At 37.1% G+C, this 24,815-nt stretch overlaps 1 protein-coding gene across 6 annotated transcripts in view; it reads left to right on the top strand.

Moving 5' to 3' along the window:
• Window positions 1-264: 264 nt before the first annotated feature.
• The window catches only part of LOC117430689 (protocadherin-11 X-linked-like), a 256,376-nt gene continuing 231,825 nt past the window's right edge, over window positions 265-24,815 (top strand). For 3 of the 6 annotated variants that reach the window (XM_059000973.1, XM_059000972.1, XM_059000970.1), the window contains exons 1-2: window positions 266-1,013; window positions 15,215-15,805. In XM_059000973.1, coding sequence (XP_058856956.1) covers window positions 15,266-15,805 — 540 coding nt within the window. In that variant the 5' untranslated portion in view covers window positions 266-1,013; window positions 15,215-15,265. Of the gene's footprint in view, window positions 1,014-15,214; window positions 15,806-16,716; window positions 16,819-24,815 lie in introns of those variants that run through there. The other 3 variants (XM_059000971.1, XM_034051047.3, XM_059000974.1) reach the window with 3 other exon arrangements.

Raw genomic sequence — 24,815 nt, 5'->3', positions numbered from 1 at the left:
AAACCGTGTTTTCTTGATGTACAGCAACCAAAGCAGATAGAAATGATCCCTCTTTCACAACTACATCTGTATTTATTAGCAAAGCGAACACTGCCCCCTCTCACTCACACGCGCATCAAGATGCCTGTATAATGAGTCTCCGGTCACTGGATGCTCCACAGAGAACTGCGCTGCCGTCTTGCAAGCAAGTCAGTGTGACTTTAAGGAAAAACTGTAATATGTGTTCAGTCCTAGGCCCCTCCTTCCTCGATGATGTCAACAGGCGGAGGACTGCTCGGCAGTACTAATGGGCTGAGTTGATCTAGCACAAATGAGACGGCTTGAGCGTTTGCACACAGAAAGACAGACCGTAACACTTCATTCAGCAACTTCTGAGCGATGCTGCAGCATTGTGCTCTAACCGGGATCGTCTTTACTAACTACTGTTAGTGTTCGTAAAAGAAAGCCGAGCTGAAATACCCACTGCAGAAAACAGCACATTAAAAGAAAAAAAAAAAGAATAAAAGGTTTAATGACTGACTGCACAACTGGCGTGCATCTAAATTGTGGATCTGCTAAAATTGACCACGTTATAAAGAAAACTTTGTGCAGACCAAAAAAGGACAACAAGAGCATATTTTTTTTAATATCTTGCACTAAAAATGAAAATTCTCACCTGAAGCCCCGATCTGAACTCGCAGAACAGTGAAGCGCCTTGGAACACCAGTCATTTTGTACTTGGAATTGCACTGCAGCTTGCACGGGCTAACAGAATTAAGAGGAATTACAGTATTCTGTTTCTTAACGTACATTTTTGTTTCAGAATAATTTGAACCTTGGACTTCTTAAGACATGGATCGTTGTCAGTAGTTGGATTTCAATGTATGTATTTCTTTATTTTTCTTGAGAGTGGAGAACCATAAATATTGTTCTACTTCTTCTGTCTAACATGGAACAACATCTTAGTGCACTGATGTCATTACGTGTTGGGGATTGTAAATAAATTGGCACATTTAGCCCAACAGAATTTTGAGGTAAGAAATCTCATCGAATCATGTTACAGTATAAGCATTATTTTATTTTTGTATTTAGTTATGATTCATACCAATTGGGTGTTTTAACACACAGCAATGCAAACAACTGTATACGTGTAACGGTTATTGAAATGTAGTTATTATACAGAGTATAGTTGTATACACACACAGTACACACACACACAAATATATAAATTCGATATTGTATGTAACATCATAATCAAAGAAACTACACAATTATATCGCAAAAGTCTTTCATGTTAGATTTCGAAATGTCACATTTTTCAATGTTGTCAGTATATGAAGAAAAAAAAAAACTACGAAAGAGGTATTCAAGATGTTAACGTAACATTATTCAGCAGGTTTCAGTGATGCAAAACTTTTGGCCATTATTAGCTGTATATTTTTTCTCCAAAAATGTGTTTAGATGCTATGTGTCATTTTTATCTAGTTGATGAATAAAAATTTAAGCAATATTAGAAGCAGAACAATGAATTCTTTTTCGGTACATGTTCATAACACGAAGTCCTAGCTGTGCCTTTTTATATGTTATGGAGTTGAGCCATACTGCAGAATTCTTAACGATCAAATAGAGAGAAAAAATCGCAAGTGACAAGTTATATAGTACTGTAGTGTAGGCTACGGGTGCTTGCCTGCTTGCCTTGAGAGAACTGTACCGCCAGTGGAGGCAGCCACCAACAGAAAAACCCGGGGCTAACAGCGTTTTTGAAATGTCACGTTCACGTGCACACTGGGTTTTAACGGTGCAGCAACGTCAACAAAGGCGCCCTTGTATGTACAATTAAGCTCCTCTAAAAATATATCTTGTAAAAATGTATATTTAAGCACAACTTTTGAACGTTTTCTACAATTCTACTATTGTCGAGTAAATTAACATTGTCTACCTTAACAGCGCGTTGTAGTTGGTTTCTGAAAAAAGACTTGGTACAAAAGCCTAAATAGATGCACCTGTCAGTTCTGTTCTGATGTAAAGCCTGCATTGAGATTTTTTTTAAGCTTCAGCCTAAAGCAATACGCGGGCAAGGCTTAATCTGCAGCATATAGAACGAATGTGTATCGACTTCCTTGAAATGTTAACAAAATAAATAAATAAATAAACGCGCACCTGTTGGGTAAAAAGCAAATGAAGCAAACGCATCTTAAAATCCTTTGAAACCGCGGGTTAATTAATACTGTACACATAGAACGCCAGCTCTGTGAATCACTTGAGCTACGAATCATTTAAAGGTAAAAAACATAAATGTTAATGACTCGACCAAATTGTGGGAATACGGGTTAGGGAACACCTGATCTAAACCAAGTGTTTTTACAGATCATAGAGAATATGTTTTCAACAATTATACTATTTGAATTTATTGCCGTATTTATCAGTATGTCTTTTTGTAAACCCATGATCAATAGAGAGACGGGCAGACGCACAGGCAGAAGGACTGCTCGCATTCGCTAGATGCATCTTCACGAACGATATAATACACATCTATTTTAACTAATGCAATTAGTAGTACTATACCGCTCAGATTTAAGCATTCAAAATATATATTTGTTAATAACTTTTAGTGGAAAAGACTATATTTCTGTAAAGTTTAAAGATTGGGAATATTTCATTAAGATGGAGATAAAACGGCTGGAAGTGTAAATGCAATTGTATAAGTGAAAAGAGTGGTACCTGTCATTGTTCCCCGTCTAAATCCCAATACAGGCTCTCCCACTACCGTTGAAAAAGTGAGCATCTGGAAGCCCAGCCGTTGCTTGTGTTGCATTTTGCTTTCAAATACATCAGGTTGTTGTCAGAAACCATATATATTCCCATCACAATCCTGTAATTGGACCACACTTGAGTGACTTGAAATACTGTAGTTCTGTGGAAGGATCAGCAAAGGTGAGATTTATTTATTCTTTAATGTAACCTGAGAACTGTTTCTTTGGTACATGCAGCAGTGCGAGTTTTATTCATTGATGCAATACGTACAAAACTAAGTTAACACTCTATTTTGACGAGAAGCCGTTTAGTCTATCTGGGGATAATTTAATATTTTAGTATTTTCTAATTAAACATAATTGAAAAAATAAATGTAAAGCCAGTAACGATTACCCTCAAATCACGTAATGTGAGGTTTCATTTATTTAGTTATTTGTTTTGTATATCTGCCTACAGTATGGCAGTTTTACAAACCAACGTAAAAAACAATCAGCGGCAGTATTGCAGAAGCTAAATAATGTGGTCAGTTTTAAGTATACTGATCAGGCTATCTACTGATCCGTTCGTGTTCTTAAATAGAAGATAGTGCATTCTTGTGCAGAATACACAAATAACATTTCACTTACGGCTTTGTTACAATGACCCAGCTCATGAAATAGATAACTACATTGCTAAGAGAGGACAACATGCACCGTATTCTCGTTTCACGCTGTGTTTCCAAAAAGCACATGCATGCATTGATCTGGTTGTTGATAAAACCACAAGCAGTATTTATAAGGCATTAGCAGATCAATACTTTACTTCTACCCTCATATCTACATGGAGACAGGAACGGTGTGATGATGGGGAAATATAATTAACAACATGTGATCATTTAATTATTTAAAGGAATTGATCGCAAAGTTAATATGCCTGTCTTCTTGATAGTAGTATTTTTTTTTTAAAGAAATCTATTGCAACTAGTAGATTTCTGTACTTGCAATGGTCAGCAAAAGGCTAATAAAGAAGTATTATCTATCTATCTATCTATCTATCTATCTATCTATCTATCTATTCAAGTAGTTTTCTATCTTTAAGGCGATGTATTTGCCTCTCATAAACTTGCTTGTGTGTGTGGTAAGCTATTAAACTAGGCTACTTCAATTATTTTTTAATTTGTTTATTTTTGATGTAGTGTAATTTGGGTATTCTTATGAACAATATATATTTTTTTATTTTGCACAATTCATTTGATCCTCACCACCTCTTTCTTTATACAGAACAATCATCAGCCATAATGATGATGATAAATCATAGATGTATACCAAAACTCTCCTGAAACCAAAAGTTTAAAGTGGTTAATAACCAGCCATATCTCTTTTGTACATGTGTTATTTTCATTACTTTAATTTTGTGCATTAAAGCAATGCCAAAAAAAAAAGCAATACCAAATACTCAAACAAGTAAGCTTGGAAGCTGCTTTTGTTGTACTCCATGCATCAGACCTGTATTAGTATGGTGGTGTTTTGTGACGGTAGATGAAAATGGCTTAAAAAATGTGGTTACAAAAACTAAACAAAAAACTAAGAACTGAAATTCACCTCACGGTTATATAAATGGGAACGCATACTTCTGTTAAACCTCTTCACTTTCAAGAACTGCCTATTTTGAAACAGAATTCAGCAAGTGGCTTTAGGCTCTGAAGAAGATGGAGTTTTCCATTTAAATGTTTTATCGGATGAGGCGTTCATCAGTCTTTAGGGCTTATAGCTAGCTAAGATAATTAGAAAATAAAATATCTTGTGTTTTTGTAATGTTTTTTTTTTTCATCTTGCCTTCTAAAGCATTTTTAAAGCCCCCCCCCCCCCCCCCTACACACACACACACACACACACACACACACACACACACACACTTGTATAGCTTGCCATAGATGCAGGGATAATTTAAATTCAGTGGAACACTGTCTCCATGGATTGGTTTCATACATCACAGCTCTCACAGAATGGAGATCAAAGATATGAACGAGAAGTCTTTTACATAGTGTATATGCAACATCAATCTAGGTTATATAAAAGTGGCGGCAGAGTTATGAGGCACGATAATTCCTGTTCTCTGAATGTGGAAGATATTTCTATTAAAGAGAATAGAGGGTTGGGGAGGAGCTGGAGGGGAAGAGGGCAGAGTTCCGCTATGCAGGTGAGATTGAGAAATCAGTGTGTGACTTCTCCGTAGAAACAGCACCATATGGAATAACAGATTTGGACCATAGAGGGAAGAACACTTCTTTTTTCAGAGACGCCCCAGGGTAGCTTAGCTTCAAAAGACAACTGTTTTAAACAATGTGTCTATTATCTGTTATGTTACCAAGTGAAAAACACAGAAGCCTTCAAACAATTGATTGGGCTTTCTACAAGGAAAAGCTAATATTCTGGCTACTGTTGGGTGTCAGAAAAGGTGCGTGTGGGGGTGTGGGGGAGTACTAGTCTTTTAATAACCTCTACAGTGACTCTTGTCTTATAATGCTGTATCAGAAGTCTTAGTTTAGCTAGCTGCGCCTCACCGCTGGTATGTGTGCTCACTGGATTGAGTAGTCTTCAAAGGTGTGCTTTGGCAGCCATTTCGTCTTTGGTTGTATCGGCATTCTATCTTTGGCACAGTATTTATCATATGGAATGAAATGGTCTTCCTGATAGAATGTGCTGCATTTAAGAATCGTAACAAAACAGTTTTAACCGATACTAAGCTTTTGCGTAGCTATGTATATAACATTACTTTACATAATATATTATTTTTAATTTGTTAAATATGATATTTGAAAAAACAAAACTCCCTGTTTTGCTTGGGATATGAAGAGACACTTAAGTTGCATTTGATGTGATCTAAGCAAATATATTATGTAAATATCATAGAGTACACGTTCGTTGTTGGATTTATTACTACTAAATGCTGTTGCAGTACAGTGATGGCACTGGAAATGAAAGCCTTCTTTGTAGCTGCAGTGCAGTTAAGCCTAAGGCAGCCACACAGTAAACTACACGAAGTGTGGTCAGTGTGCCTCAGCCCTGCCCTCTAGGAAATGAGGCGGTACTACACTTATCAATTGATATCCACTGCTGAAGGGGGTCTCTGGCAACAAAGGTGCAAGTTTGGGCTAATGTTGTTTTGTGGAAACAGTCCACAATGAATCTTCAGTTAGCCATCAATAAAACTAAGATGGTAACATACCCAAAGGGAATTGACTCACAATGCTTATATCAATTTATCAAGCTACACATTCTCCTGTTAAACCAGTTTGGGCTTTTAAAGAGCTAAAAATGTAGCCATGGTTGACTAGAACCTCCGGTCATTCCTGATTCACAGCACGGCACTTTTGCTTGCAGCCGATAACTGTTAATACTGATTAACATAAATTGGTCCTTTTGTACTGAAATATTACCAGTTTCTCTCCACTCTGAAGGAAAATACATGAATTTAAAACCGTTATCTACTATGACAAAGCTGATTAAAAATAAATAAATAAATAAAAATAATACATTTGCAAACCTACCAGAAAAGCTTATAAACCAACAATAGTTATTATTAATAATCCAAAGGAGGAGAAAAAATTGACAATAAACAGTATTTATTAATTTCAGTTTACAGTGAAAACCACCTTATATCTTTATTAAAATGAAATATATATATCAATATTGTTAGGGATGGTGACAGAATAATCATTATTCTATCCTCTCTCCCAGCTGCATAAATTCTGTCTGTGGATCCAATAATTCGAATGAATTTCAAGCCACCATTCCAGTATATTTTCAATTACTTCTGCAAAAATCCCAAAACAGCACACACTGCTCTTTATTCGTTATTAAAGTACTTTGGAATACACTGATAAGTTCATGGCAACTACTCCGTGGACCGTTGTCAGTTTCACAGATTTAAGAAGAATCATCCACCTGTCTTTCCTGATGGATTAATAAGGAAACTGCAAGGTGGTAGATTCTAAACAGGAATTAATGGATCAGTTTTAGCGGGCCTTTCTGTCAGGCTGCCCAGGATCTCCCTTGTTGCTTCAAAGTCGGCATGCACTTGAAGTGCTGAGAAGCGGGGGTATATTTACATTCCCCTGCTACGAATCCCATGCAACTGACATCCGCACTACATTATATGCACTGTCTTGGCTAATTGCCTTGTCTCTCTGTGAATCTGTAAGGAGATTATAATTTACCCTGCTCTGGAATTGCAGTTTGAATCCTTTTCAGCCCTTGCTTGCCCTGCTGAAATGCAGAAGTGCAAGAGTCCCACTTCCACAGCAATATCCCAGTCTAACAATGACTAATTTTTTTTTGTATTGCTGGTAATGATGTCACACATAATACAGTTTTATTAGTTAGTGGTGGAAACACACACTGAACTATAATATGCTTTCTTCTCATTGTATCCAAAATGACCAAGTACTGTTCCTGTCATTGCGGGAGCTCAGAATGGGCGCCTTTCTATGTTTTATGTTATTATCTATGGCATTTTTCAATGTTTGCGAAAAATAACATTGGTGATAAAAACCCCTGATATCATGTTTCTTATCTGAGGTCAAATGTACCAAAATCCACAGAGCGTGGTATAATTTCTGTTTAGCTCCTGTCTTAAATTTTTGAATCCTGTTAAAAAAAGGTAGATTTCTAGCTATTACTTTGGTTGCTATGCTGTCTGAGCTTTGGAGGTTTGGTTTTTGTTTCACATCACTGATCTGTGATTTATTTTTAGTCTTTATTTTTCAGTGAGCTGAGGCTGTGAAATGGAAATCACGTTTTTTTTTTTTTTTTAGTTTCCAATGGATATTAACTCATTTTCAAGTTTTCCAAATTGGACCAAAAAAAAATTGAAAAAATAAGCTATGCAGCACATACTTTTTAAATGGAATGATATCAAACCCCAATCGCTCTTGCAAAAGAGTGTTTATGCGATAATATCACTAGTTTCCATATTGCATTTTCTTTATCCTGAAACCAAAACTAGCCATTTCCAATCCGCGAAAGGGGCGGAGAGAAGTTTCACAGGAGTAGGAGGGACCGCCGAAAGCAACATGAAAACAGCTGTTGACCAATCCCCAGCCAGTATTTGTAAACTTTTGAAGGGGCGGAAACATGCGAAAAGGAAGACGAAGACAGCCCAGGCAGAAAAAAAATAAAATAAAAATCTGTGTTGTAGTACTGTTTTGTTTGAATATCGGTGAATGCTATTACAACTACAACAACTAGTAATAATAATAAAAATATGTTTATTATTAATAATAATAATAATAATAATAATAATAATAATAATAATAATAATAATCTGCTTTTATTTTTATTGTGTAAAATATTGAAAAATTCAGATGCGAGTTTGAAATGAAACACACACACACACACACACTTGGCAACTACCGTGTTTCCACGACATCTGCAGCGTGCCACATTTTTTTCATGATTTTTGTAAAAATCCATACAGTACCCTGGCTTGTGTCAGCACCATGCAATGCCAGCATCCTCAGACCTGACTGTCACGGTGCTGCCCAGAGCCCTGTTATATGAGGTCAGCGGAGCGTCTTGAGGCGTGTACTGTTTTTTGTTTTTTTTGCAAATATCAGGATGTTTAGTGTTATTTCTTTTACTATTTGCTTAATACGCAATAGCATTCGACAAGTTCGAAGTTGTCTATAAAATCCGGTCCTGCGAAAGTCTTGCGATGTAATTTGTAGCTGGAATTGAGTAGATTTGGTCGGGCGATAGCAAACCATGCCCCCTTCTCAACCCACTTTTAGTCAACAAGTGATAACTGCTTTTTGAAGGACGAAAAGGGCTTATTTTGGTTCTGTGAGATCTCACTTTCGCGTCCTCATTCACTAAGTTCTAACTTTGATTTGGTCCGGCCCAAAGTCTTTAATGGGTTCATCTCTCTGTTGCAATAACTTTTAGTCACAGTGGGCAAGCCAGTTGCTCTGACCTGTATGACAGGTGCGTCTGTATCCCAAAATCATAGAGGTTTTATGGGGAGAAGTCTCCAAAGCAATGCACAAGAATATACTTTCCTTTCCTAAAGGAATCACAAGCAGTTTCCGTTGAGAAGAGTAACTTTGTAGACTTGTCATGCCAAATCAGTGCCACCCTGGCTGCCCATGGTGGCAGTGTTGGTCTGTTGATCAGTACATGTATATTTCATTAATATAATATGTTAACAGGAATAATTATACTTTAAGTACAAAAAAGTATAAGATTAGATCTGCATTTAAATAACTATTTAAATGCATTAAACAGCATTACCTAACTGTTCACCAGATTGCAATTTAAATGCACAGTAACTGCATAATAAATTATATGACTATATTTTAAATGCAGTTTAAGATTAATATATTTGCAATGTACAATAATTGAAGTTAACTAGAATAACAACTGCACTTATTGCGTTAGTTTGAAAAGCAGTTGTATACAATTACTGCACTCAAATTTACCACAAACTGCTGTGTAATGACCTGAGGTATAATATCACCATTACAGAGGTAATGATGTTGAAAGGATCCATCCTACAGTGCCCCATCATCGTTGAGGGGGAGCCCTTATCACTGATGCCCTTCAAGTATTTGGGAAGCACTGTCACCGATCAGTGCTCTTGACGTGGAACTGGAGAACCACGTCCATAGTGCCTCCTCAGCATTTGGTCGTTTGTGGAAAAGGCTCTGGTCATCCCATGATATCACCTCCCATACTAAGGTGGAGGTTTATTTGGCAGTGGTTATCCCTGCATTATTATATGGGTCAGAGACCTGCACCCTGTACAGGCATCAGATCAGGAAGCTATGCAAGCTCAAACAACAGCACTTTCATTCCATCCTAAATATCCACTACACTGAGGGATTGACCAACGATGAGGTACTGGACAGGGCGGGCATGGTGGACATTGAAATACTGCTGAGGCAACACCAGCTGCGATGGGCAGGACATGAGGATGCCAGACGATCACATTCCAAAGCAGATCATGATAGGTGAACTCTACCAAGGCAGCCTTTCAAAGGGTCGTCCTCTCCTTCATTGGAAAGATACTCTAAAAGATACATTAAAGCGATGTGGTCTTCCTATCCCTGGTTGGCATGAACTAGCCCAGCAGAGGGCCGGCTGGCGAGAAGCGGTGCACATGGGGCTTGGACAGCTGGATGGGGCTCGGCGCCGTCATAACGTTCTGAAAAGACAAAGACGTCATGCTGCTAGGGTTAAAGAACACTTATCTGCATACCCCTGTAGTCACTGTGGAAGGATCTGTGCCAGTCGGACTGGTTTGTTTAGCCATGAATGCGTCTGCATCACAAAGACACTCTTTTAAAACCATTAACTCCAAGCTTTTGAAACAGCAATCGTCGTTTTGACGGGCAGCTATAGTAGTAATGACCTGCCATGTGCCCATAAAGTGCCTGTTTGAGGAGAAGAGGTGATTTTCTGCAGCACATGTTTAATAATAGACAGGCAGCTTTGTCCATCACATTGTCATGTAAAGTGATCTGTGCTCCTGCATGGCTCTCAGACTCCAGCTTCTGTGAATGAGCAGTTTTTATGCATGGTGGATTAAGTCATTGCTCTGTGGCTGAATATAACCTAAAGCATAACAGGAATGTAAACAGCTAAGATGTCATCAAAAGCCTTTAGTATCTCTGCATAGATGGTCACCAGTACCCTTTTACTCTGGTTTGAAAGTATAGGCTGGAAAAGCCTCAGCTTCCACCACAAATAGAGGATAAGGCCCAAACAGTATGCTGTATAGTACAGTATGTAGGTGTGTGGCAATGTGCCCCGTCCCTGTGTGCATTTGTGTGTTGTGTTGTATGTTGCGTGTGTTAATGTTGGTGTATAGATTGGTACACGGGATATAAACGGGTCTGTGTTTCACGTGTATTTAAAAGTGTAGATTTGTATTTAGGCACGAGGAGAGCACAAATCACTTCACGTGCTGATTAAATGTAATATGTGAGCACGGGGTTGCACAGAATTAATTCACGTGCTGGGATTCAAGTGAATAATTAATTAGTAATTGAATCCCAGCACAACAGTATATATAGATGCACGTTTCTTTCACTCAGGGTTAGGTGTTCGGTGAGTGGAGAACGGGTGAGAGAGAAGGAGAAATACATTTAAATATCAATTGCTATTACGTGCTGGTAGGACCAGCACGATACTTGTTTATTTAAAACTCACCGTGTTTGTTTGTGTGTCTGTCCGTGCACTGTCTGTTTACTGTATAGTCCGTTTTGTTTGTCTTTTTATTTTGGCGTGTAGTGCCGTGTCCCGTGTTTTTGTCTGTTCAAACCTTTTATTTTCTGTTTAATTATTAAATGCTGAGCGCAATCACGCGCTCAGCTTTACCAAAACCCCAAATCTCTGTGTGTTACTTCCTGATTCTGGTCTGACGCCACCCACTCCGGCCATCTTTGTGACAAGGTGTTAGGTAGAAGCTATATAAAAACGCTCATAGTAATACCTTAATTGGTTCATACTGCAGTGCTGCTGTGAAATTAGTCTTTTTTCCACCCTTGAAGTGCCTTTGTAGTATTTTGTATGTACTATGTATCTGAGGGCCCTGGGACCAGCCCTGTGCTGTGGTTTGCATCGCTTAAAAGGTGACTGGTCGCTTGTGTTAAAAGGTATGCAATCTAGACTATAATAAAACTGCCACAGTGGTTGTACTTCTACTGAACCTGCTGAAGACAGCATTTGGCCATTGAAACTCAATGTGCAATAAAGCAAAATGCAGACCACATGCCGGCCAACGGCATGTGATGAGAATAGATAAGTAAATAGATTTCCGTTGTAGCTAGCAACCTGTGCTTCCTCTTTGCTCCAATTCAGATACTGAACAGAGTAGCTTTCAACAGTGAGCATGTGCAGGGGGCTGTGTCCAGTTCCGGTCTTGATTAAAGTAGGTTTTAATTAGTTTCCCCGTTTTCTGCTAATAAGTTGTTGAAATGTAAAATGTCACACTTGCAACAACAGTCACTACTGCAAATGTAAAACAGCTGTAATTAATGCCAGGAAGATTGACATAGCTGTGTTGTACTTGTCATATAGAGCAAAATGTTATTGCTTTTATCTTTCAGCTTTTCTGCGGCTTTCTTTTACTTTAAAAAAAATAATAATAGTAGTAACAAAATGAGTGTACCTTAAACTAGTGAAAGACTGTGCAGGTTTAATGGGAGGAAAAAGGAACATTTGAGCAAAAAAATAATAATGAGATCAACAGAAAGTTTTTTTTTCACATTGTACCTTTTAGAATTCAAAGCCATTTCTTGTGAATGCTTCCAGGGTGCAAAGTACCTACAGGCTTGCCTACAACTGATGGCCTTAATATTTAATGTATTTAATAGTACAACCTCCCTGATTTAATGATATCATTTTTCCTCTCTCTCTCCATTCTCAGAAGAAGCCCAAAGGGTTCTGTTTGCATTCCAGTAAGGTTGTTTTATCCTATTAAACAGCTCATGCATTACTTAAAATAATCCAGGGTGGCGCAGTGGAAAAGTTCTTGTCTAGAATACTCTTTTTCACTTCTGAAACTTGTTTTTGCACCTTTCCAACTGTTATTTAACTGAATCTTGCACTATTCTACCAGCAACAATTGCACTTAACCTGTACTGTGTTTATGAAGTGTTGCTGAGGGAAAATTACCTTCTCCCAAAAAAGTTCTGTAAAGTGCTACTTTGAGATGTTTTACTGCAGGGAAAGTGCCATATAAATGTGATTGTTCCAAGAAAGAATGCAGTACCATTAAATAGTCATTTGGTGACTTGACAGCATTAATCACAGAGCTGATAGGTAGTTTCATCATGATTTGCTGCCCATCGTCACAACTTCCACTGCAGCCCAGTGATGTTTTCCATCATTCGTTATTATAAATTAGCGATGGACATGGGCCACAGTGATAGTTGTGGAGTACATCATGTGGCATATCTACCACATTTCAGAGCTCAATGACTAAAAACTTCACTGTGCCGTTTATTCCACAAATGACTGATCGCCACGTGAGGGTTTTTCCACATTTGTCTGAGACAGTGTACGACTGTACTATTTAAGATTTACAACATTTTGCAGGGCACCATGCTTTCTGTACATTTTTATTTTATTTTAAATGGTATAACAGGACACTTGACATCTTTATAATGGCCAGTTTTACTGGTAGAAGAGACTTGGCATCTATTGGATACATCATTGCCCTGCAGCTATTTGTATTAACACAATTGGAATCCCATACCAATGATTAAGAATTGTGCCAGGTTGACTCCAGATGGGGATTGTACCCACAAGCTCTTTATTAAAAACTGACCGTGTGCTGCTTACCATTAAATGTTATGCATTAAACTAAAATTCCATTTTCTAATGCTATTTGTAGATTGTGCATCTTAATTTGTATTTAGCTGAAGGTAGTTTATTCACAATAGCCAGTCATTCTGACATTCCAACCAAACTTTTTTTCTAAATCAGAAAAATCGTGGTAAAAGACTAAATGACTGACAACCGTGGAATTCTATCTCGAAATACATGATCTCATTTGACAACTCCTTGTTTGTAGAAATTGACAAATCAAGGGCTGATGGCTTGGGCTTTGAACAATAATCGTGGCACTGCACTGCAGAAGTACAGTCCATTTCTTCTTCTGGACCCTGTACTGGCTTTTCTCTTCAGTCCCACAGACCGAGCCTTTGGGCCGGCGAGGAGTACTGATTCCAGTCAAACAGAACTGGAACAGCAGCCTCTGACGGCCTCCTGGTGGTTCAATTAGCTCTTTCTTAACAAAATGCCGACTGCAAACTTTGGTGCGTTTAGTGACTGTGAATTTCTCTCTGAATATTTGTAAGCCACATTTTTCTCATCGCGGGAAATGCAAAATTACCAATGGATTGTACTGTGCTGAAGCTGCGAATAGTGATCACTACCATTTTCTTCTCATCGCTGATGATTAAAGGTTTTCACAGTTGTGCCTGAAGTACAACTCATCCTCTTTCTCTCAGCAAGTAAAAAATCAAGTGAATGAAAATCAAGTGATAAATCTTTGTAAATAATTCAATACAACAACAGTCAAAATGTAAACAACAGGATTTAAAATAAGCCGCTCACTCACTGGAAGCTGAGATACCGGTATAGCTAAAACATGACGCTTTAGCTGCAAAAAGCCTATTTTGTCTAACTTGTACTGTAACCACTATGTATCTGCTTCATACTGTTTCCATTTTTGTTTATACAGAAAGGATGATTGCAAACACTGAGAGCTACAGTAGGCTATATCTCAAAGCACTGTTGAGGTCACATTGGAAACCTGTAAACATGTTGTGTCATGATTTCCCTACTGCCACATGCTTTTTCCCCTGGATATCCGGAAACTGTTCAAGTCAAGTGACTTTTGAACCACCTGTATGTAGGTCACAGTCAGTCCCCCTAATACTGTCTGCTGGGTCTCCCTGGACTAAACTTTCTAATTGTGGCAGCAGGTGTAGTCTAGATTACATACAGACACTGAACAGTGAGGAAAGGCCACTGCACAGCTCTACTTTACCACCTGCTCTCTAACAGTTTTTTTTTTTTTTTTTTTTCCGGCTATAGGAAAGTAATATAGGGGGGTTGGCAGTACTATATTTTTGTCATGTGGGCTTTTGTCAGTCTGGTCACAAGAAATATGCTGCAAACTTGTATTTAGGGAAAGTAAGGCACAGCCAGGATTTGAGGTAGAGAGCATATATTTTACAGTAATTATGAAGAGCCATATTAGAAAATATCATAATCTTGAGATCAAACTTACAACACATTACGAGTCAGTAAAGTTGTTTTTCACATGTAGTACCCATATGGGCACTGTTTACAAGCCTGATAAAGATCATACAGAACTTTAACTAATGAAAAAAGCAAGGGGTACAATATGGCTCCAATAGCTTAGTAAATGACGTCTTAGAAACTCGTCTTCTCCAACCCCTTCCCCCACAAAAAGAACACATCCAAGGGTTACTCTGAAGGAATGAATGTATGAATGAGTGAATGGTTGAATAAATTAACTAATTACACTTGCATGCATTGCAAAGCCTCATGTGAACAAAAGGGACTGAATGTGAGAAATTGTGTTGCTACTTTGTGGCAGGGGCTTCTGTCCATGAGCACTGAGCTGACACCACTAAATTCCTGTTTATTTGGGATGGAAGAAGGATTCATACCCAGGGCAAGTAAAAGAATGTACAGAATGGAACATGCCTTAAGGGAAAAAGGGATTGGCTTTTTTAAGCAAGAGACATCTTATTTTCAGGAGTGACCTGGCCTATAGAGGAGAGGGAAAGGGGGTTCATACAATTGATTGATGTTATGAAACTGTTCAAGTGTGTTACCATTCTATCAATGAAATACAGCACTTGTGCAACTGTATGTGCTCCTATAGAACCATGCCAAAACCATTCTACTGCCACTGCTTTTGACCATTTTTTTTAAAATGTTGCTTTTCCCTCTTTTTTTAGTTCTCCAGACTTTGGCAGCCTTAAGGAGAAGGCACTTATCCCTGTGTGAATATGAACTTGGTATCCAAAGCATTCCTAAATGTGGCTTTGTTAGCCTGCATCATCTTCCAGTCTGGAGCTCAGGAGAAGGACTACACAGTGCGAGAAGAGCTACCAGAAAATGTCCTGATCGGGAACCTGGGCAAGGACCTGGACTTGGCCTTGGACCCGAATATCAAGCTATCTTCCCCACTCCAGTTCAAGCTGGTGTACAAGACTGGGGATGTGGCCTTGGTGCGGGTGGAGGAGAACACAGGGGAGATTTTCACCACCTCCAACCGCATCGACCGCGAGAAGGTCTGCTCAGGGATCCACAGCGAGAACCGTTGCTTCTATGAGGTGGAGGTGGCTGTGCTGCCCGATGAGGTCTTCAGACTGGTTAAGATCCGCTTCCTCATCGAGGACATCAATGACAACGCCCCACTCTTCCAGTCCACCGTTATCAACATCTCCATTCCAGAAAACACAGCCATCAACTCACGCTACCCTGTCCCCTCTGCTCTGGATCTTGATGTGGGTATAAATGGAATACAGCACTATGAGCTTGTGAAGGTGAGTTCCCATTATAATTAATATAGATCTATCTATCTATCTATCTATCTATATATATAGTTATAAAGATGGAGCCCTCAAAACAGTGGTGTAACAATAAATAATGTGATACATACCACAATACCAGATGATATATTTTATATAAAAACAAAACAAAAAATGAATATATACAATAAGATAAAATTACTTGTTTAAGAATAATTAGGCTTAACACAGGAAAATTAAACCCAGTATTTAAGCACTTTGTAGGAAGAACCATAGAATGAATTATGGAACTTTGGTAATTAAGGGTTATACAGGTAAATAGATGCAATTTGTATAATATTGTGCTGTTTGTTACGAAATCAGAAGCTACATAACTAAACAACATTTTAAAACAATAAATGAAGACCAAATTCAAATGTTTGCCATGCCATTAGTTACTTACAAACATGCTATCCCTTGAGAAAGCTATTGTAGGCAAAATAATATTATTTCTACAACATGTGCAGTGAGGCATTATGATAAAGCATGTTATCACCCACAGTGGTATATATATATATATATATATATATATATATAAATATATATATATATATATATATATATATATATATATATATATATATATATATATATATATAACCAACACTAATTATGGAAATAAATGATTTACAACAAGACTAGGGGTGGGCATTTTTATTGCCCATTTTTCCTCACTCAAAGCACTTACTTACTAAATACCTTGGTATCAGCATGTTGCCATTCATAATACACCTTCTGCCACCTGAAGACACAGCTCTATAATGCATAGTTCAGTATAGGATAGTAATTTTAATATTACTACTCGTGCTTGAAGATGTCATGCATAACCTTTGATATGGTGGCTGCAAGGTTATTCAAATACATCGCAGATAATTTCCCTTCTCAACAGCCACATTTCTGCCTTGTGGAGATCAGCAATCACGCTCTCATGCTGAGATCCCTGCCCTCTGCGCAGGCTTCACGACACATGGATGGGTTTTTATAGTGAGGTAAATGTACTTGCGACACTCTCATTGTTGTTACCAGTGTGATACTATGCTGTTATTCTATTCAAATGTGATAACAGCTTTTTATGTGACATTCTCAATGATAGTTCTTAGGCGACAAGTAATCAACGTTTTATTTTTTATTTAAAGCCTGACCAATGCAGTCTGGTAATAATAATGCTTCTCATTAGACTTAGGAAAAAGGGCAGTGATAAATTGTTTAAGGTAAGGCTCTAATTGCACTAGAATGGAATGAGAAATATTAATGGATGTCTTTTGCAGCACAGAATTAAAGAAGCACGTCCCCTTTCTTGAAGACTAATTTGTGCTTTATGAAAGACCTGGTAATCCCAGTAGCTTAATATAGACCCAAAATAGGATAATGCAATTCACACCATGCTTAAATAACCTACTATAGACATATTTAATAAGGAGATTCCATTTTGCAGTTTGTCTCACAAGGACGTTTATGTAACTTTCCCACTAAATTAAAAATATGTTCTAGTATTCTATAGTTCTTCCAGACTGGGAGTATAGTGTAAATGCCCTCGATGAATTGCGAATGTTCATTGATTGTACCAGGCAGTATTGCTCCTGAGCTTATACTGGAGGTCACATTTGCGTTTAGTGTTTTGCAATACCAAATCCTTTCGATTCAGAAAGCATTCATTCAAGATAAATGTCATTGTTGTATTCAAACTAAATTCAAAATGATGTCAAACTTATTGTTTTGCATGTCAGGGAAAAGAAATATGGAAATGATCTTGAACGGATGTCAAGTAAAAGGCCTTTCTAAAACAAAAGGATTCGTCAACTTTGGTTTGCTGAAATGTACATAGCCATTTGGGAAGCAATTTCTGTTGTTTTAAGAATTGTATTTTATTCACATTTCACATTATTTCACGTTTCAGTGCATGAAAATATATTTTTTAAAAGGTGATAGTCTAGACTGCTAGATACAAAGGCCTATGGGTAGTATTAAATTGTTGTGTTAAAACCAGTTCACAGAGATGTTTGTTCACAAGCCCAGGGTAGCAGAATGTCCACAATAGACATTAAAAGAAACATTTCTTTCTTTATTTGTTTATTGGAATAATGTAAAAAATCCCTCTCGTTTTGAGAGTTTTATTTTTTTTTTTTCCCATTAAATATATGTATCAATTTAGGTAAAAATGCATTATTTATTTATTTTAATTATTACATTTTAAAAAAATGTTAGTTGGCATTAGTAATGTAATTTACCAAAAAAATGATGTGTAGAATATACACACACGGTTGAATACGGTAGCATAAGCAAGTGTGTGCTGGGAGGGAGTTACTCTAACTCAAACGTGCTGTGTAAATGACACCTGAGGATATATTTCCGACACGAGTCTAATTAATTGCCATTACACAGCAAATAAATAAACTAGCTGATCGTTCAAATTATAAATTTAAAATACTGTAATTCAAATTGGGAACTTTTGATGGAATGAATATATAGTATAACGCATTTAACCAAATACCACCCCGATAGCAGTACTAAATATGAGTCTTTCTTAATGCGAACACATGGCATGCAGGGGAAAATATGACATCATGCTTTATCTTTCTGTAAATACACCCCAAACTGAGCAGAGCATGGTAATTAAAGTGAAAGAGTGCATTTGTTTTTGAGTGACAATGTGTCCAGACTCAAACAATACGAGCCCGGTAACAACGGTTCCATGAGGGGAGACAGTACTTGCACACTGCATGTACCTTCTTTCCTTTGCTGTCTTCCACAACAAAATCCTTATAGTAACGGCCATATTCTTCTGGGGTTTCTGTGTGTTTAGGCATTGTTTTACATTTCACCACAAATTACAATTCTTTTTTTTTAAATTCTGAGCTTGTAAATACTCCCTGTGGAACTGTAATATAGCTTTAAATCTCACAAGCAAGAACACTACTTGGCTTCTAGTAATTGTAATCTCTTTTTAAATCTTGCATGCATGTTACAATCCTCGAATAGAAATGGAGGAATGTGCTGCCACTCAGCAGTTGGGGTGGGTTTAAAGTATTCAGAGCGAATCAATAAGAGATACAAGTCAGGACAATGTCAAAAAAATTTTGAAGGTTTTTTATTTTTATTTTGCATGGGGAAAGGGGTCAAGTCAACGAATTGAGTTACCATTTCCAGTGTTTTTTGGATATGCGTCTATTTAATTCTTTTTTGTATCGGGGGTGTTTTATCGTTTTTTATCGGTGAAAACCGAAAATCAGAAGCCCTGATTTTAATCTAAGAAGAGAGTTGGGTCGATTTTCATAAAAGATCACATGGAACAATGTTAAAGAATCCCAATGGTGGTAACCTTGACTTCAATCCAGGAATGGTCTAAATTTCTGTCCAGGTTAAATTCTTGTTGCCCTTACGAATGTATAATGAATTATTTTGCTCATGCTGCAACCCTTATTAATGGGGATAAAAATGTAACATTGCAATGGTTTAAATATTGTCAAATAAAAGTTATTTGCAAATGTTAATGAGCACACAGTACTTGCAGTTGAAGATAAGGGGTATTGTTGACTCTGGTGACCGCAAGCTGTTTTATTATTCTTAGCCTAGAGTGTTTACAGTGCCTTTTTGATGATGGGCATCCATGCTAGCCTTCAGTATAAATAACTTACATTATTTATAATGATAATAAGACAAACCTAAAATAATGATGATACCAATACACTTTTGACCTCCAGTATCATTTGTGAATAAATTATGATGTGATATACAAGTCCATAAAAAATAAAACCCTTCTTAGCCATGTAGCCTCATGCCATCCAATTTGTAACTGAGCTCTTGAAATCTCAGAAAAGTTTTCTACAGATGTCATTCACAAGGCTAAGGTCAGCCATTTCTGCATTAAATGAAAAACAGCCGGCCTGGCATTAGAATCTGATTAGTCGTTTGTATATTTGTTTGAAAGGATTAGCAGAATCCCTCTCTTTAAATGTGTGACTTCATTACCAATTAGCATTTTTAAAAAGGCTTTATCTCAGCCAGGGCTGCTTTGCTCTACTCCCTTGAATTAACGTGAACAAGACTGGAATTTGTTAATATTATGTATATGGCCAGACAAATGTGCATTTGCATTAAATTGAGAATAATGTTTTACACATATTCCAGCCTTATGGGTGACTTTATTAGCTATTTCGGCGGCAGAATATCATGAAAGGCAGAGTGACTAGTTTAATTAGCCTAAGAAAATTCTTTCATCTGTTGAGAATATACAATACTATTATACTGTAGCATCTGGTAGTGTACAAACTTTTTTATTGGTTTCAAAGAGGTGATTAAAAGCCACAACTGAGTAATACATTCTTATTGCAAGCAGTGTACATCTTAAGATACAACTGGTAATGCACCCCATGTGGTCTTCAATTTCTTTTTAAATGTATTTTTAATGAATCAAATTAAAATCATGCTATTATCTCTGAATGAAAGAATATGTTGTATTGAAAACAAGTGGGGAAGCTTTGTAATGAACTGATTATTCGTTGAGTTTTATATAGGCTACTGTCCTGGCTGTAAACAAAGTTGCACACAGTATGGCTTTTTGTGATATAGATACTGTCTATCGACAGTAATCCATTTTTTTAACTTCCTAATGCAAAAATAACAGCTTTTAAGTATTATTTAGTAAGGTGTGTTATATGATACACAATGTTACTTGAGATTAGGTAATAGGTGTTTTTGAGCACAAGGGAGATTTGTTTGGAATCACCTGAAGGACACTCTGGTTCTCTAAGCAACTGTTTGTGGTAGAGTACCATTGCTGTCAAGGCAGGCCAGCGGCTGGAATAGCAGACACAGCCGACGACATGCATTTCAGCTCGCTCGCACACTTTTATTAAACAAAACAAACAAAAGATTTAAATAAACACAGAAATTAAAATACAAATCAAACTCTCCCACCCAAGCACAATCTGCTGCTCCCAGTCCTTTCCATAAACTAATCAAACAAAGGATCTGGCTCCTTTTTTAAACCATCTGACGGGGCTTAATTGGTCATCAATTAATTAATTAAGACCCAGCCACATTCTGCACATGGATTTGGTAGGAATGGGATTTTAACCTCATTCCTGCCAAACTTACATAAAAAAATATATGAAACATTATTTTCAACAAAGCACAAATTGCATACATTTTAAAATGCTGTAGCCTCAGTCCTGCCACACTCTTACACAGTGACCATTTAGTGCTCCTTGTTTCGTCACAGTACAGGGTGTTAGCATTTTCCATGAATTAGCACAGCATTTGGATTTTCAGAAATATTCTGAACGCAACAACTTCAATGAGGAAAAGAGAGACACTACATTTCTCATTAAGACTTAGTCTGGCAGAGGATTCAATTAACTGCAGCAGCGCGTTGTGATCCTCAAAAGCTTTCTGCATCACCTAGACATGAGCATCGAAGATTCCTCTGGAAAAAGCCAAGGTCATCCTTCGGAAAGCAATACCATGCATGGTTAGAGAAGACCTTTTCATTACAAGAGATTTTATCATTTAAATCAGACATTATTTCTACTGTTTTAAGTTGCAATTGTTCTAGCACTAAAAAAAAAAAAGTAATATGTGCCATTGTTGGGTAGTTTTATGTAGTTTTCAATGTCATCAAATTCCAAATTATTGGAATGTTTAATATGAAAAAATAGTTATCTGTGGAGATGATTCTTCATTAACCTTACACAATGTTTGACACACATAAATCATGGACCAGTGCCTCTGTCAAAATTAATTTATGAATAATGTAAATGTTCTTACTTATTAGCATTATCAGCACGTACTGCTCCATTTTTCTTGTATTTAAGGTGTTTTTTTTAATTGTTTTTTTTATATATTTTAATTTAGAACATACAGATTTTTCAAGTACAACATTGTAGATCAATTACAATTCCTTCCTGGTATCTAATCACTTTCTGTGTTTAATTGCGCTACAACACGCAAAGTAATGTTGTACCAGGAAACACATTTTACTTCTATAGTGTTGTCTTTGAAAAACTGCATATTTCAAATTGAAGTATAGAAAACAAAAAATGATCTTCAATTCTGTCAATGCTTATAGCTGAGAGATGAAAAATGTATTTTCAATCTGTGGTTATATTCCTTTAATAACTGCTGGTTTATTTCAGCAACGATAACATAGCAATGACTCTCACTTAATCCCATGGCAAGTGATTCATGCTTCCTTTGAATGTATCCAAAGCTACCCTGGTTATAATTAAAGGCCAGGCTTCCATGCTGTTTAAAAACTCCAAATTCTCTCTCCATTGTCGTGAGAATGTGATGTAACACACCCCTGCTACGCACATTCCACCTGTAGAGTTGAACTAAAATCTCTTAAACCTAATTCATTGCGCAAGGTTTGTTTTAGAAGAGCGAAAACTGTGAATCTGTTCAAAAGGACAAATAGGGGGCTTCACATCAGGTTGTGGGAAATGTGGGCGAGTAGGGTAGCATAGTGTAGATTGCTATCAGTAAATGTACTGTACAAAACATTTTGACTGGATCATTTTTATATCATTAACCTAAAGTGCCGGATTTTAGCTGCGTTCGTAGACTACCATAAAGATCAGAATGGCTGAAGCTACTGTTCTGTAGGAAATCTTGTACATATTATATATGTATGTGTAGAGTAGGTTTATATTAAATATATATGCAGTCAAAAAAATGTTTAGCAGATAATACATTAATAGTATAGCGTGTTGGTATTTATTTTTTGTTTTGTATTTGTGTAATGCTATGTCTGTGGTTTTGTTGAGTTTCCCTTGTTTTCTTTTCTTATATATTTTTTTGGTGGCAAAATGAGGCAAGCTGCACTTGCGGTTCTTCAACACAACCTTCGTGGAAACCCAGTTTAAAAAAGCTGCACGATATCAGTCATCACGCAAGGCCAAATTAGATTGCAGACAGAGATTTATAAATATACCCTCCCATATTTCAATATGATTGAGGTTGTTTGCATTTGGAAGGAGAACTACATGGAAACCCAAATTGCCCAAAAGGTACTACCAAAGCATGAGAAAAAGGTGAGATTTATTTTTGTTTCCATGGAAACCCAGCCAAAGTTGTTGTTACAAATCGATTGTCTTCAGATTGAATAAAACAATGATAAAATTGACAATTTTTGGCCCAGGCATCAGTTACTAATTAAATGTGTCCGAAGAGCCCCAGCGACTTTTTTTTCCATGGTTAGCACAAATAAAAATCTACACAGTACTGGGAAAATAGTTAATGTATCTTTCTTTCTGTGTCAGGGTGATTGTAATCTATTGCCCTTTTATTATATCTATGTGCTTAACTCCAAAGCAGAGTGCTCGAGAGTGCTAACACTGAACAGTGTAGGTTGGGCTGCTGCATCAAAAGATGGGGAAGCTCCTCCATGTTAAGAGCTTGCAAGTGCTGACTAAATGATTTTAAATGAAAATTACTTCTAAATGTGATATTGCAACTTTCTGCTTTGATGTATATTGCTGCCTGACATACATCTGACATTTTGATTAAATACCTGTATATTGTTTAATTTATACATTTTTTTAGAAATTGTTTGAGCACAGACATATTAAAATACAGACAGACATTTCATTAATGTAGGTAGGTAAACATGTGTCATCTTATTAAAAATATATGCCTAGAGTCTTTTGAAGTCTGGAAGCAGACTTTCTTTTTTTGTTTTACCACAGAAAGGTTTCAGATTGAAAGCTCTTCAACATTAGTGACATCAGCAGGCTTGTAAAGATGCAAGGGCTTAGCATTGACACAGAGATGGTTGGAAATCGTAGTATATATTAGCACTTGTGTTTTTTTTAACAATTTTTTGCTTCTGCATCTTAAATTCGAGTACAGTATAGTGATGCATGTATTAAAATCGCCAACAAAAGACGTGACTGTCCGAGTACAGAAACAGCAAACTGACTGCCGAGAAAAGACAACAAAGGCAGAATACACAAGCAGCAACGTGACTTTTACTGCTGATAAAAGACAAATCAAGCTTCCTGAGGAATTCCAAGAGAAACGTTTACAATTTCAGCATTTCTAACAAACAGTACCAGCTTGGACAGATCGGAAATGCTGATCAGACCCCCGTATTTTTTGACATGCCAAGCAATACCACCGTACTTGTTGTGGTTGCTGGGTTACTGGGATGCCAGTGAGTGGTGGTATGTTGTGACGGTTGGCGGTTCCTACTGAACAGCATCCTAATCCCAACACTGAATAATGACCACACCAGCCCCGTGCACACATACACAGAAAAACACAAAAAAAGCTAAATGTATCTATTCCAGTTTAGCACAAACCGGTGGAGATGAGAACCTCTATATGATAACTCCCTTTGTTGATAGTTTAACATAGGTCATCATAGCACTCGTTTCTTTAAATTAATTTACGTCAAATGATATAAAAAATGACCAGACACAAACAAGCTAGCTCCACAGAGTTCTTAACTAAGCAAAACAATTTGCAACAGCTGCTACATGAAACAAAACAATTGACAGTATCACTTATATGCAGGTTTTTTTGTTTACATGAATGTGCTGCTCCTCTTTCTTTTAGTTGTTCAGAAATTGTTTTAAATTCAGCTGTCTCCCCTGTGTTATCCAACAGATGACAGCCAACTATGCCCACACCCTGCGTTTTTAGAAGCCCTTAGGGCTGCCACAATGTGTACGACAGAGACGCCATCTTAAGTATTATAACAGTGCGCAGCACAATAAACAAGCTCTGTGGTTAATCTACAACAACACTGTTTTTAAGCATAATTGAGGTTGTATCTTTGTAAATGCATATTTATTTGAAGTTTTATTTTTTCCTCAAATTGAGGGTGGTAAAGTTGGGCTGCGTCTTAAATTCGATGGAATATGGTACTTTGCACAGTCAAAGCTAGTTTCTCTTGCATTTGTTTTCATTTCCCTCAAGGTTTATAGTTGTGAAGACTTACTCCTCTTTAGGAAAAAAATCTTAAATCTGTGCAGACTCGCAATTA

This window comes from Acipenser ruthenus, chromosome 26 (assembly GCF_902713425.1).
Source record: "Acipenser ruthenus chromosome 26, fAciRut3.2 maternal haplotype, whole genome shotgun sequence".
Classification (NCBI taxonomy): domain Eukaryota; kingdom Metazoa; phylum Chordata; class Actinopteri; order Acipenseriformes; family Acipenseridae; genus Acipenser; species Acipenser ruthenus.
The sequence above is the reverse complement of the archived record's forward strand: the minus strand, read 5'-3'. Positions and strand labels throughout refer to the sequence as shown.